This window comes from Hesperophylax consimilis, chromosome 7, assembly GCF_061612785.1.
Source record: "Hesperophylax consimilis isolate HC1 chromosome 7, BYU_Hcon_1.0, whole genome shotgun sequence".
NCBI classification, from domain to species: Eukaryota; Metazoa; Arthropoda; class Insecta; order Trichoptera; family Limnephilidae; genus Hesperophylax; species Hesperophylax consimilis.
The window spans coordinates 8,978,395-8,995,029 of NC_142842.1; the positions used below are offsets into that span (position 1 = coordinate 8,978,395).

Here is a 16,635-nt window from a genome sequence, read left to right on the forward strand (position 1 = left end):
AGTGCACGCGGTAGATTGTACCAAGTCTACCAGACTACCGGGAATTTACCTGATCCCGCAGCACTTCCTAATAACAATTTCTCTCAAGATGATTTTATGTAAATATGAGCATGTTACGAATTTGCAACCTTACAAGGTCGGTGACATGCAAAAAAGTGAAATATTCTCTTGAATGTGAAATATGTATTTGGCTCCCTTGGGTTGGTGTTAATTTTCTCATTCAAAATTCCAACATACGAGTCATGACATAACTCTCGTACATAACATAACTCCTCAGGTCTCAGCCATATTGTCAGAATAGAATATATCTGAACGAATCCGAAAATGAAAAACTGTTTTAGAAAGGTGATAAAATACGCTCTTTTATTATTAGAAATTTTAAAAAAATTATTGTAAAGATTATAAAAAAATTAAAATGGTTTTTTTTGGACTCCTTTTTGTAACTAAAATTAACATAAAAAAAAATAAAATAAAAAAACACTTATCTTATTAGACAAATGTATTACTAACGTTACAGACACAGCATTCTTTTGAAGTCTCATAATTTAAAAAAATTAATTAATTGCGGTCGGTACCTAAAAGAGCACATTTTAATTATTGTGTGGTTAACTTCTTTGAATATAAAGCGTGGTGTTTTTTTCTTTCTAACACCATTTATATCATATTTCTCACAACGGTAAGGAAGTTACAACGATTTCATTGAGACCATATGAGTTAAAAAAACGTACATGTAATACACATAAACCCTTGAAGCATTCATAATATTACAAAGGTAATCCCCTTTATCCTGAAAATGTAAAGACAATCATGTAGTGTTAGGTAAGTAAGGTAATATTATTATTTAATAAGGGTTATCTTGCGTCTAGAATAATCTACGAAGAAGATTTATGAAGGGCAATAACACTTAATCGTTCTTGAATTATATCGAGATCCTTTCAATAGTTTGGGCACCTAGATCTAGTCTAGACCGAGGGGATGAGAGCTTCTGAAAATGACAATCTACCACGAGACACGAGAGGCGGGACAGGGGGAAAGGGCGGGACCAGATATTTAACTTTAGTTATGAATACGTAAATTGGTTTACGTGTTGCCGCCAACGGGAAACTTATTTCATTACACGGTCCATCGTTAAGCTGGCTCCAGCAACCCGTAGAACCCCGTTGCTCGGTGCACGGGGCCAAGCGAAACGGTCTCCAAATGAATTCATTACTTACCTACTCTAGTTAAGTGCATGAAATGATAAAAGCCGAATTCTTAACGATATTCCGGCAGTGGAAACTTTTAAAGCGATAAGCGAATTTGCTTTAGCTATTAAACATAGCTAACCAATTAGCGGTAAGCTTTCTTGAGGAAGGGATTTCCTTAAAGGCTGAAATACGATATCGCATTTAGGGAAGGGTTCTATTAAAATCGACTGTTTAAAAGTCGGCGTAACATTTTAGAGGGAATATAAAAATAAGCCAACTTTAAGTGACTGCCTAAGTTTGCGATCCAAGGATAAATAGAAATGGGAACTTCAAAAACTTTATAGATGGTGTTACAATGTTCAGATAAATACTTCGAACAGCTACTGAACTCTTACGAGATAACATAATAATGTGAACCGGTTTATCATGACAATGGACGGCACGAATATCCTCTGTGCTATCTTGATAAAAATAAAATACAAATATCACACAAATATCAACACGTAATACTTCAAGATAAAAAAACCGTTGAAAGAGTTAGGTCCTTATATTTTTATTCACATAAGTGTCCATAAAGGTCTTGGATTTTTTGATCTATTAAAATATATACGTACTGTTTTCTCATATAAAAAAGGGTTTTAGAAACATTGATAACAAGTGATACGTTTCAAAGTATGTACGGAAACTATACAACTGGACCATATGCAATATCCTTTTCCGATAAAAACTTCTCAGAAATACCATGTGCCCAGGATTTGATATCCTGGTTGCGTGGTATCGCCTCTGAGCTCAGCCCCGGGCGTACTGGGGCGGAAGGAACGCACGATAGGAGCTCTGTTTGCGCAGACGGCATGTAATGGAGAGATTGCGCTTTTATTGCATGCAAGCCATAGTGCCGAGATCCCCGCAGAATATTACTGCAGATTTCGCCAATATGTATTCGGATATTGGAATTGAACTATGACATTTCCGGAACCACGAAACAATGTTTGAACAAGAATAGAACGTCTGGAGCTTAAATAGAATGATACTAAATAATCTCAATTGCAAATAATTGATGTGAAATGTTTAAGATAGACAAGAATGTTCCCTTCCTCCCTCTGGTTGTACTAACATACATTACTTCTGCCTGCGTTACTTTCCACCCCGACATTTGACACTTTTTATTCCCATTTGTTAGTAAAACTATCGTCCTGACGAAGGCTTAACATTTCCGTTTGAAGTAGTCAGACAAAACAAGGAAGATAGCCTAGAACGAAAATAAAACAGATAAAATCTCAACATTTCTGTCGTAGGAAGGTGCAATAGATTATAATCCCTTAGTCGCCGGAGTGGGTACGAAAGGAAAAACAAGAAGATGGCGAGAGCAAACAAGCGGCCGACAGCACGCAATGTCAATACGGATGCTGGCCGAGGGTTCCAATAAATCACCACCCTTGCAGGCTTAGGGGGGTGGGGAAAATAAGACACAAAGGAAGGCACCCGATAAGACCAAACACAAGACGGGCAGGAAAATCAACCCTTCAGTCGCAGGGGCGAGAATACGACGCACTCCGCAAACATTATGATTAGTTTAATGCGCAATTTTAGAGGGTAATGGTCAATCGTCATAATGAAGTGAGGGACATAAAATGTATTATAATGGCGGTTGAGCGAACACAACGATTGTTTTAATTATTCGCCGAGATACATGATTCATTCCAGGGCTCACAAATCATTGAAACAATTCGAATATGGTAATCTAGCGAGATTGATACGAGAAACGACGGAAAGCCCGATACACGCCGCATTGGGAATTATTAATGTATGTACGCACGACAAGCAACACACAGTACACACGACAATCAGCTGTGGCAACAGAGCTGGCTTGGATGTCACAGATACGCCACTCACGTACAAATCACAGATACACACAAATAATTTTACCAGCTGTCAAGTGAATGGTTAGGAAACCAAATCACGCCTGAATAAAAATTATCGTCAAAACAATAACGAAACACGCATACAACTTGGTTAGTTCAAATTACTTATTAATTACACCCAACGCGCAATACAATCAACATTGTAGAAACTGACATGATTGAAGATGAAAATGTAATTAATAAAAAAAATATTATTTAACAATGTTAAATAATAAAAAAGTTTGAATTATTTATATAGCGCCGTTATCGTAAGAAAAACCAGAAGGGCGCTTTAAACCTTTCTTTTATTGTTTAAAAAAAAAATTGACAGTGGAAATAATTTTTTTGTCTTATTTTATTTATTTAATCTTTAAACTTCATACGCCTGTCCTTTTGCTATGGCGGGTAAAGTTTGTAGATTGAACATTTTCATAATAATTGTTGGTAAATTATACAATTCCGATTTAGTTAATATTTTATATGACAATTTATAAGTTAATAATTGATAAGTTTTATATTTCATATGATAATTTAAGACAATTGGATAAGGATTGAGAGAGATATATGAAAGGAGATTAGGTGCTTAGAGTGTAGAATGTATGGGTGTTATGATTGTAATGTAATGCAAATGTAAGGATCCATAGTTATTTGTGTTTTGAAAGTATAGAGTTGGGTTTCGATTTTTCTGGTAGGAGGTTGAATTAATTTATATGTATATATTAATTAATAATGTTCATTGCAAAGATTTATTACTTTTCTTCGCATATTTTTGGGACCAGTTTTACCCTGGTACATCTATTGAAGATATGAAGACTCCGTGAAAAGCAGATCTGTGGCTTTCTTTACATACCCGTTTTTATTTATTTCTTCAACAGTTGCAGCAGTGGAGATGTTACAGCTTCCGCGGTTAATGGTGCAGCCACACGCAAAGCTCACATCAACAGATAATATAAAGCACAATAGCGCTCGCCATACAATCCCATACAGACCCGACACACATAAAAAGATAACGCGCTATAAGTGTGGTTCTGAACTTCGCTAACCGAATTTATTTTACGTAACCGCTCCCGACGCGATATTTGAAAAGTTATGCGTCCCCCTCTCCGCCGTAAAAAGGAGAGGGGGTCATTTTAATTGCGGAGCTACCAACTAAGTTCCGTGCTCCCTTTGACAGCCATGACATAAGCAGCCTAATAATGCATTTCTTATTTATTATGTTAGCTCATATCGTCATGTGTGCTAGTAAATTTAGAAACATAAAAAAACTTTATTTGGCAAACATACTTAACATATATTTAAAATATAAATATAATCAATATTTGAATTTGAAGTAAACAAATTTTCGCCCTTTCAAAATTAATCATATTTTTAACTCAGTATGTTTATTTGGTAATATCATTCGGTTTTTTGATAAAGTTGGACGGCCCGAAACCTACATAGAGAAGCTTCTAGTTTGTTCGTTTGTTGATTGTTTTCAATTGTTTTACTGGGTAATCTGGTTTGCTCTCGTCAGCTCTCGTGCTCTCTTCTCGTTCCCTGCCCTGGTGTTGGTCCTTGCCGCCTTTGCCTTCGACATTTTTAGAAATCGACGTGAGCTTATTTTACAATAATTTATTATATGTCGCTTTCGTCGATCGGCATGCGAACTGCGAATTTCCTGATTCGACGGAGAGGTTATGTCAGGTTATGTGAAAATGCGCTATTTACGCGCAGATTGTTTAAAATCTAAACAGTTTATAAATAGCATTTATAATTATATAGTTGGCGGCATCATCATCTGAGGATGAGCTGTCCAACAGATCCAGCAATAGGCGACAAGTATCATCCATTTCGAAAACGTGCTCAAGCTGTCAGTAAGTAAAGTTGTCACTTTGACAGATGAAATTATGTTCCTCGGCCGCTCTCGAATTCAACTGACCCCCTCTCCTACCATAGGAAGAAATATTTGATAGCGTCGTGTGTCGGTAGAAAAGATGATGCGCTGTACATTAACTTTTGATGTGAGCTTTGCGTCTGGCAGCACCATAAATGTGAATTACGGAGAATTTCCATTAGTGGTTGAGAGGGGAAGCCCAAATAGTCACCCACGTCAAAGGATTACCTAACGAGGAGGTAATGGAGGGCTGCAGATCGTTAGGTAGGTACTACTAAATGTCAAAGGTTGCGAAACGAGAAAACTTGTAAATAAGTCGGCAATACTAAATGAAGACAGTTGTATTATGGGCGAGGAATCTAAATTATTTATTTCTTATATTAATTATCTTATACCTTATACAGGGTGTCTGGGGTAAACTGCGCTAACTTCGGGAGGTGAATCTACGTAATGGTAGAAGTAAAAAAGATCAATAACTTTTTTCGAAATTTCAATGTTCATTTTCCAATACAAAAATATTTATTATTCCATACAAACTATTCATATTTTTTGCATAAAAACTACCTTAAAACATTAGAATTTCGAAAAAAGTTATGTACCTTTTTTATTTCTAAAATCATGTAGAATAATCCCCCGGGGTTAGCGCACTTTACGCCCGGACCCCTGTATGTATTAAATATGTTATATTAAAATTATTTTATTTTTTTATTTCTTTTAATTTTACTTATTTCCATACTCGTAGATAAATTGATGATAAGTGAAAGTAATACAAGGAATGTTCCTAATAAAAAATATGGTTGTAGAGTGTAAAATAATCAGTAACTGTATGCAAATGGTTAAGCAGTAATTTAATACCTTTTAATACCTCACTAGGAGAATCTGTACTGAGGCTAACTAATTATTAATATGGTATTTCACAAATGTGCGAACGTGTTAAATATATCAAGATTACTTTTATTATACCAATCGTCGCACTAAAATATGTATATTGTTATAATTTTCATTACTAAGTCTGTTAATTTCTAAAGTAGTATTATGACGAACATTCCGCCTAGGCAGTTTACTGGTCAATAACAAATGTCACCGGGACCGCCTAGAAAGGTTAGCGGGCGTGACGTCATAGAAGTCTACCGCACAAAGATATCGTTTTGACAGTAATTTTAAATCTTCAATATAAAACAACCGTTTTTAATTTAATTATATGAGAGCGTTTCACATTTATTTCACTAAAATCAATCTCATGCTATGTAGCGATGTGTCATGACAAATTTTATTAAGAGCAGAAGTCACGGTACCAGCTCAATATGTCGACTCAAATGAACGATGGCTTAATTTAACGGGAGCCAACTCAGAGCTCAAAGCGTATGAGCAATGAGAACACTGTGCTCCCCCTGAACGGCTCCTCCGATACGGCTCCAGCTTCCAAAGAAAACGAATGGCTCTTGGTACCGGTACGCCGCCTCGTACCACGAGTAAAATAAGATGCTAGGTAGTTAGTAGGTATATATTCAAGACCATATGTCGGAGTGTCAGGCGCCGTTCACGTCTCTGAGTATGTAATAACAATGAACACTTTAATATTAATAATAAATGGCTCTATTTTTCTAAAATATCTCCTGATAAAAAGGAGTAACCGTTCAATTGAGCCTTAATAGGTTTTCTGGGAGTCGTAAGAATACGGCTCATCAAAATGTGCTAGCTCAATTGTACGGCTCGTTCATGAACGACTCATCGCTAATGCTTTGATATTTGATAACATAGTACATATACCGATACAATACTGAACGTCTGCAACAAGATATTGACTAATTTATATTAATTATACGCAGAGCACTCGAGTAATGAAAACCCGCTCTTAACAATTGACATTTCAATGAATCACATTAATAACCCTCATTGAATAAAGCCTGCCTCTGAGTATCAAAATCAAGACAACCTTGTTTTAACGGATTACAGATTGTGAGTATTACGTATACGTACTTCCCCCCAAACGATCAATCACAAGCGCACGAATGCTACGAAATATCGTAGTACAAGTTCAATGTAATATACCCTTTCTTTCACAACATACATACAGTAAAGCACAATTGATCTATGGTAGGCGTAGACTTACATTAGGGAATGGCGCAAAGTGGCCACAAAAAAAAGATTTCAAAATTCTTGGTTTATTCGTTTTTCCAGGTTTTCCAATTTACAGTTTTTTTTTTACTTTATGCGTGATATTATATTTGCCCGATTTACACATTTTAACAGTACAAATCGTGGGTTCCATATTATAACAAGATAATATTTAATCTTTATATTAATCGTGCGCAGAGCACTGGAGTAGAGAAAACTCGCTCTAACAATTTATATTTCAATACATTATAAATATTAATAACCCTTCTTCCGAGTATCAAAAATAAAGAGAACGTTGTTTTAATATCTCTCAATGGTATAAAATAAAGTCACTATCCGCATCTATCTGTCATTATTTAGATATTTTTTCCGGAAGGTTTACATATTTCATACATGGAAAGTATAAAAAAGTCGATACAGAGTTTTGTAATTAAGTCGTAAAATTTTTATTTTCGGGTGCTTATATTGCTAGCGCAGGCTAAACCTTATGAGATACATACAAAGAATATTCTATGGAATTGTATATCTTGAAAAGGCCTATAGAAAAGTCCACGATGGTATATGTCTATCTCCTAGGATAACCCCCAGCAACAATGCCGCGTACAAGTCAGCTAGTATTATATTTTTAATTACTTCAATGTATCAATATCCATGTTCCCAAAAAATCATGCCGACATTTCTTACCTTTTTACTTCAATAACACCAGGACACTAGCTTACCAAAATTCTACGATTCCGAGACTTCACAATCTCGGAAACAAATATTCTGATCTGGGTGATATATTTCATTTGAAAACTAATCAGTATAAATGTTGTATATTCTATCACTTTTATTCTTCTAGAAACAAATAGACCTATGTAGGTACCCATATAACTTCTCCGCTTCTACTATTTTGTTTTGTTGAATCTTTTAGATTCAATTATATGCGTGAGGATTCATTTTTGCCATTATGTTTACATTCTTCTTTATTGTATTAATTTTTAAGTGTTTACTCTGATACAAAATGCTTGTATTTTTTTAAAAAGAAAAGCCCACTAGGGCGTGTAATAAATAAATGAATAAATATAAAAGATTATAATATAAGAATAAATAATAAGAATTTGGGAATCGAGTAAAATACGGACAAAAAAAGAATTGCAGGTAGGTACTTATTTATAAACGTCGTTTATACCGCACCAAATGACAGAACATGTAATATATTAACTCATTAAAAAGATAACCTGAAAGTTTAGAAAGGTGCTGTAAGCTCTGACATAACTACATTTTTTTCTGAATGGGATTTCTAGGTCAACGCAACTTTTTAATACTCATTTATTTATTATTTATTTATTTATTAGGTACAATATTTTTTACAATTCAAGTTTTCCAGTAATGTAGGCCTCACTGGGTGGCTTGCCCGTGCTGAGGCCTTCATTTTATAATATGAAATATAAACTACATAATACATTTTATGAGAAAAATTATACATTTAAAATTAAAAATACATAATAATAAATTTAAAATTAAAAAAAAAATAGTACATTGAAAATAATCTTGTGTGTTTGTGAGTGATGTGTGTTTATATTGATTTTGTGTGTTACGTGTAGGTTTTATTTTTATTTTATGCTATGAAATTTTGGTAATATTGTCTTTTTTGTTCTTTAATCCATTTTGTAATTTTGTGTGTGAATTTATTTTTATTTTCCTCAATTTTAATTTCAAGTTTCAAACTGTTGAAAGCTTTTATTGCATGGTATTGGTAGTGTCTTTGTCCAAAGCTTGAATTTACTGTCGGAGTTTTTATGTTTTCTTTGTACGCTTGTCTAACTGGTCTGTTAGTGTTATTTTGTGTATGTTGAAATTTATTTTTTTGTCAAAAATGTAGTTTAGTAGTGTTTTAATGTATAATTGGCGTATATCTAGTAATAATCATTTCATTTATATCGAGAGCTATGAAGCTTTGAAGCATTCAACAACTGCAATAATGTTTCAAAACGACAAAAAAGCATTGTCTGTTTTACAAATAAGATATTTATCCTAGTTTTAAAGTCTGCACACACCCTGCATCACCTTGGCTGAGTGACGTTATAATGAGGCGGAAAATTGTGTCATCCGACTGGCACTCTTTTATCCGCGATTTAACGATCGGAACCGGAGATTTAAACGTCTGAGCTCGGTCTACAGTCTCCAGTCTCCACCTCCAGTCTACACGCTGCGGTCGGGCACAGAGTCGCGCAGGAGACTTGCGAGCAAAGCGAGGAGCTAGTAGCTAGTAGCTATTGTAGCTAGGAGAATGGAAACCACTCTACGATACTAAATATGAACATGTGCAACAAGCGTTGAAAGGGTGCATATTTCTACTTTACGAATAATAAACCAAAATATTAAAACCTATAGCAAGGTAACTAACACAACGTAACTTCACGTATCTATAGTAAAAAGGCACATTTTCTAGATTTTGTGACGCTTTTGCCATTTTTCATTATTGCCTGCCAAAGGGGCAATTTTTCTTTGTTTTTCGTATTTATATGTTGTTCTTTATGTCTTTGTAGTAATTTCTTATTTTGGGAAGAATCATATTTTCTTCCAATGATTTTTAATGTAAGAGGAACGGCTGCGCTACCTTTTTAATAAAAAAAAAAACTAAATTTGGATTCGTTGTCAAAATACCCAAAGTGAAAAAAATATTTTTTTATCAAAAGCATAGCAAATATATAGTACGGATATGTGCTACTTTATTACATTATAACATATGGGCAATTAAAGGATTCAAATTATCATGATTTTAGAGGCAACTTTGACACAGTAGTTTAGTACAGTAGTTTTGGAATAGATATACATCTACACCCTACACTAGATATAAAATGTTAAAATTTTATAGCTAAATACATTATACTTTTAAAAAATATTTTTGTGGATTAAAGATGATAGTTAAATAAAAAATATTTTGCTTTATTTGGTGTACAATATGATGAAACATAAAGTAAAATGATAAAAAGCATAGTTGTTGCTATACCTATTGATTAAATAATAATTATTCAGTTTATAAACATACATAAAAAATACAATTTTAATACTGGCTGAATGATAAGTGTTTTTTTTTTTAAATTGATAACATACATGTTAGTTCGTTGTTTATAACATGTAACTAATAAGAGAACCTCTGCATAGGCAATATAAGTACATGTGTTGATGCACATACATTATTGGTTAAGCTACAAGAAGAAAGCTCATGAGGTATAATTTTACTTAGGTATAATTACAATGTATTAAAGCATAACAATGTTATTAGTTACTATTCTATCGAATTGAGATTTAAAGCGGTAACTGTAATACGAATGTTATAGATTCAATATTAAAAAAGATACTTTGGCAAGGAATTAACGAATAATTTTTATCGATCACTAATTTTACTAAAAACATAATATTATCTTTCCCATTAGATCTCGCAAAATAAATAAATAAGCCAGCGTATCAGCAAGTTTCGTCGAAATGTCAGATACGAAATAAGTGCTACCCACAATTTCAGATAAATCCATCATAAATCCAAAAATAGATACAAAACGAATTTCTAAGGTCAAATATTTGCATAACCTATTTTTTACGACTCACTTTTCACGCCCTTGTTTTCACTTAATGGTTAATGGAGAATTAACCGAAATTCGCCATCAAGCCCGCATTACACGGGACAACTAGCGGCTTAGAACCTTGACCTGAAAATTATATGACGCGACATTGTTATGTTCCTAATGTTCGCGTGATAATTTATTACAAATGTTCAAAACAGTTTTGTAAAATAATTCAGAATTTATTTATTGAATACATTAGATTCGCTCACTCGGCTCCAAGGGTGAATTTTTGATAAAAACAATACCTAAACATACAACGTAAATTTGGCAATTTTGGATAGAAAAATAACATTTGATAACTTTAAATTTGAAAACTTAAATTTTTTAAGAATTTCGTTTAGCTAGTACCTACCCATCTGATTGTTTCTTAAATAAATAATCGGATAGGAAAGAGTGTGTGCTTTAGTTAGAATTAAAAGTGCAGTGAAATTTTGTCCAATTGGTCGAGTTTGCACTCGTAAGTTCCAAAAGTTCACAAAAACCGAATTTTGCCTTTTTTTTATTTTGTACATTATTTTGTTACAATTTATGTTTTCCAGTAATGTAGGCCCCACTGGGTGGCTTGCCCGTGCTGAGGCCTTCATGTTTATTTTGTTTCATTTTTTTTCTACTTTAGGTATGCGTCATTCCTTAAAAAAAGAGTACGTACTTTAAGCAGCCTAGACCGATATCAACATGTTTTTTTAATGAGAATTTTGTAATAAAATAAAAATGGGATAGCGCACTGCGGAATTATGTCATGTAGAATGTCCTTAAACATCAGTGGGCTGGCCGCCGGAAGACGTCATGCGTCCCGCCCAGAGGTGGAATGAGTCAGCGAGTCAATTAACCAAAGTGAATAAAGCGATGAACGGTGGGCTAGTAGACAGTAGGTACTTACCTACCACTAAGGTACAGCCGGTACAAATTTAAGTAGGTACAGACGGTAAGTACCTACCATCTTTAACTACAGCAAAGCAGTAGGATAAATTTAGCTGTCGAAGTTTATCTATATAGGTATGCCCTGGGCATTAATGTCGGGAAAAAACACCCTACAAATATACGAAATAATTTTACAAAACTCAATACAATATTATTATTTAATGCAGTAGCAAGATAATTCTTTCAGCAACTTCATATTATTCCAATAATATAATTTGAATCAATAGGCAATGAACTCCCCAGCACGGGAGATCTCAGAGTGGATATTATTACCTAAAATTGTTAGAAAAAAAGGAAATATAAATAAAGCAATGAAATATAATACTTAAAACATACATTTAACACTCATACTTAACACTTACATTTATTTATTGACTATTAACCGTTGATATATCGTGATATATCCGTTTCCTCAAGTTCAAAAACTCTCGCGCCAAATTTTAGCTGCTTTGTTTTTTGACAAGTTTGGTAGACGAGCTTATATGGGGTCGATAAACTAACGATATCAACTGTCAGATGTAAATGTCGAGCTCGAGAATAAACAATATACTAATAAAGACTTTTATAATGTTGATGTTGGATTTCATGCTATGGCCCCCCCCGGTAGGTGTCTAGAGTCAGTAGGTATTGACCGTAAATCAATATCGGCCGACCGTTAAGCGGACAACAGCTAACACTGCTGAAGATTAAACACCAATCATCGTTTGGAGGCAACGTTATGACACATTAATGGGAATTCCTCGGCGTGTTGAGAGCTTTTACGAGAATTCAACCGTGCGAATGTTACTCGCGCTACTTAATCTTCGGGGGGTACTTTTAAAAACCCAACTTGAAGAATTGCTTCATTATTTGGCGGTTTTGGTATGAAGAAGAAGTCGGGGATGTCCCAGTAAACCAAATACTTGGGTTTGAGAGAGTTGATAGAAAAGTGGTGTAAGAAACAAGGTCTTCTGCCTAGTCCTGCGTGTTTTTGGTTCGCGTGATAATAATTACCAGTTACGTGATATATCATTTAAGTAGGTAGGAGCAAACGAATCTGATTTACCGGAATACGCTCATTAAAGATTTTAAGGCGATAACATAATTTAAATTCCAGTAAAAAAATTTTTTTCAAAGTTTCAAATAACTCGTAGTAATTAAACAGATGATCCCTAGTAGGGTAAGCTATACGGATTTGAAAGAACATATATACCGCCAATGTATGACCATCCGATTCCGAGGCCTCGGATAGGCGGCCAATGAAAATGATTATCTGATCAAGAACGAAGTTTGATATTTGCAAATGATTGTCTGTTCAAGAAATAAATTCGATATTTAAAAAAAAAAGTATATCTGTTAAAGAAAGAAGTTTGACATTTGAAAATGATTACCTGTTCAAGAAAGAAGTTCGATATGTGAAAATGTTTGAACAATTTCTCCAGTAGAAATGAAAATGTATTCTACTCCAGGCGCAGGACACTGCCACAGTGCACTTCTATTAGTTTATCTCTTCAGTGCTATTAGTAATGTAATCAGAATTTTTTAACGTGTTTAGAGCTTTCGACACGCGACGTCCGGAAAATTAGCGCGTCAAATTCATAATGGAACATCGCAAAGATAAACATGAATTATTTCGTTAAAGGTTACATACCTACCCACTTAGTTACGCATATGAGTGTTACACCTCAAAAAACCAGCGCTAACAAACTGTCATGTAACAAATCATTTTATAATATTCATACCCAGTGAAAAAAATTATTAATTTAATAAAATTGATGTCAAGTAAATTTATGAAATTTTCCCGAAAGCAAATTCTTTTTCGATCAACTCACGTCATGCACTCACTGCCTGGCTGCGATTTATTCTTTCACGTGATGCAGTTACGGTGAAGGGTTCGCAGAATTGAAAGGAACAACGTCAAACTAAAAGTTATTATTTACTTTGGGGGGCTGAGAGCAGTTTAATGCGAATGTTTTGAAAATATTGTGCCCCGCGGCGTTCAAGGAGAGGGCTCTGGCGGAGGATCTTCGAGAGTCCTCGAGAGGTCCTGGCCCCCCCCTACCCCACCCCTTTCCAGCTCAGGGCGCCCCCCGCAAAGCCTTTGTCCCGGAATGATTTATAACGACAGCTAAACTTTTAAAGGACCTAAATTCACAGCCGAGGATTTACGTGCATGGAATGTGATGGGTTTTTAATCCTTGGCTCATTCAGCCGTTTCCTCGTAGCTCGGCGAAATATACCACCCATTAAACGGATTATAACAACTAATCTATCTCCGTCAAATTCGCTCTGTAGCGAGCACATGAAATCGTATGGAGCTAGGACAAAATTTCCTTTTTTTCGAATTCGATTTTTCACAATAATAATCGTCCAAATATGTCCGCACGATAAAACTCAGGATAGGTTATTTCGGAGAATTTTAAAAATTCGTCAAATTTCAATGTTCCTTTTCGGGTTCTGTGAAAGTACTATTCAAGTTCTGTTATTATATCAGTATAGGCTAGTTGCCTGATAGAACTGAATAATAACAGAACATGTTCAAATTCTGCGAAACAACCGTCGCGAACCTTAATTTGTCGCCGTACGTACTAAACGGTCGCTGTTTTTAACATCGTTGTACAGCGAGAAACGTAAAAAATAGTGACTTCTAGTTTCTAGTTAGGTGTTTCAAAAGGTTCCATGCTAACTCAACACAGTGACTATTCAACACACTTTTAAAAAGTGATATAAAGTCATTAAAAACAGTGAAAAATTTTTTTTTTTAACCTAACCTACTAAACCCAGTTAATAAAGTTTTTGTTTCATCACTTTCCATGACTTTATATAACTTTTTAAAGATGTGATGAATTATCATTTTGATGTTTTATCCGGTCACCGTTTTAAAAAGACTCAACACTAGAAAATATATTTCACAGATTCCTTGGTTGAAGAGGCTATATTTATGTCAAAAAAGTAGTACGTCGAAAAAACATTTATTTCTGATCAAATCATCATTTATAGTTTTTTCAGTAAATTTACAAAAAGATAGAGAAAATACATTGCATATCCGCCACCACTCCTATTAACAACATTCAATTGAATCCCAAGTGATTCACCGTTCGAGAAAGCCGGCAACTAGAACCACCGTAGAGCTCGAATCCGCAAGCAGTGTTCCCTAACTCGAGTCTCCAATTACTATTATTTCCCCGAGGCAACACGAGGTACGACTGAGTAAAACCTAAGTACAACCCGAGGCTTCGATGCCTTCTACTTTCGGCGTGGAAATCTTCATCCATTAGAGCGATATTGCATCTAAGTGCGCGGATTAAGATTAATCAAACAGCAAATTATGCGCCGGAGAAACGCTAGCGAGTGTATTAAACAACGGTAGTAATAGCATGCACCGATTTATCTTCCGCGTTTCTTGTAACGCTTATATCGTTGAAGTTATTTTGCATTATATTTTCTGAAAATCAATAATGTTCTGCGAGTCATAAAGAAGAGTGAAATAATTGCGGAAATAATTATGTGGTTGATTGCACAGCGTATGCTATAAACGGAAAATCGTAACAATATTTAAAAAATCGTATTGATACTATTCCGAGAAATTATATTAAAAACAAAAAATAAAGAATTGCTGCTGATTTTTCTTACTATAAGTAAATTGCAGGACCATAATATGACATCATTGTTATCTCTTTAATAATTATAACTGTATTAATTATGGGCTTACTTAACTATAATATTTAAGTATGATTTATGTATGTGTGTATGTACTTACGTACCTGGTCTGGCTTCACACAGGAGACAGGCATCGAAAAATTCCTTATAATCAAATTTAATCATGATAAAAAAAAGAAGAAAAGCTTAGTTTCAAGTAGGACTTAAACTCAGATAAAGTGGTACATACAAAGATATATACATGTAAAGGTCAAATATTCCCGGGTTACGAATAACCTGACAATATTTGAAAATCTCAGATCACATTCAGGGGAAAATGTAGCTTGTTTCGTGGTGGAGGACTTGCCAGCCGAAGAATTGAACTCACGAAGTTTTTTATCGCATTTTAAATTGGCTATTGAACTAAAGCCTTCAAAACTGTAATGCAAACGAATAGTGTTCCGCCTACAATTACAAGAAAATTTGAATTTGATAACATCAAGAAAAAATACAAATAACAATTTCTATGAAAAAGGTCCTGAAATAACAGTAAAATAGAATAAATGGCAGTTTGAGTGCACTGTATCGTAGCAGACTGAGCAGACGAGGGGCTAGGTGCAAGGGGTTAAAAACTCACCGTATCTGTGGTCCTTGTCTGCGGGAATGTTGCCGTTGGGTTCTAGCCTGTCGAGGAACTCCTCCGAGTAGCCGTTGTAGGCCAACTTCCCGTCACAGTTGTGTGAAGCGGCGTGGAAATTGTGGCGGTGGTGCTCGCTCTCGGGCTCGTCTTTTGTTGCTGCAAATTAAACAAAATAACACCATTATTCACTTTTCATTTTAAGGATACAAAGAAAACACACATAAATATGAAAAGCCAGTTGTACTGTAATATTTATCATAAGTGACAATAAGATGATAATAGTGCTAAGAATGCTCTAATCTTTCGTAGGAAAATATATCAAATATGATTGCACGCCTTTTTGGCACGTATTTTTTACCAAATGTCGTAACAAAACCCAACACCAGAAGGTTTTCAGATACACGCAAAATTAACAGTGGTTTACTATTATAGTTTACAGTATGAGCTCTGTACGCTTTTGAGTAGATAACCTTCTCATTTTGAGCGCGGCAATATAAGGCTTGTTTGGAGGATTGCTTCTGTAGGATACTACATTTCCATGTTGATCCCTTTTTATCTCTAATCAGAAGTTGGCTCTTTAAAACGTAAAACTGCCATCCATGTTCTGTTTCAAAGCCTCTCGAGGAATAAGTGCTTCACTGCCCTTTGTAAAAATTGACCAATAAAAAACAATCATGGATATAACAATGTGAAGATGCAGATTGAAATTATCATGGACGCCAGCATTTAGCAACAGTCAACGTCCTTTTAAAAGTTCGCTATCCACGTA

At 34.7% G+C, this 16,635-nt stretch overlaps 1 protein-coding gene across 1 annotated transcript in view; it reads right to left on the reverse strand.

Annotated features, from left to right (window-relative positions):
• Positions 1 to 16,635, reverse strand: part of Eip63E (cyclin dependent kinase Eip63E) — a 272,783-nt gene that overhangs the window by 121,006 nt on the left and 135,142 nt on the right. The window contains exon 3 of the mRNA XM_089633184.1: positions 15,864 to 16,022. Within this exon, the coding sequence (XP_089489310.1) occupies positions 15,864 to 16,022 (159 nt within the window). The remainder of the gene's footprint in view (positions 1 to 15,863; positions 16,023 to 16,635) is intronic.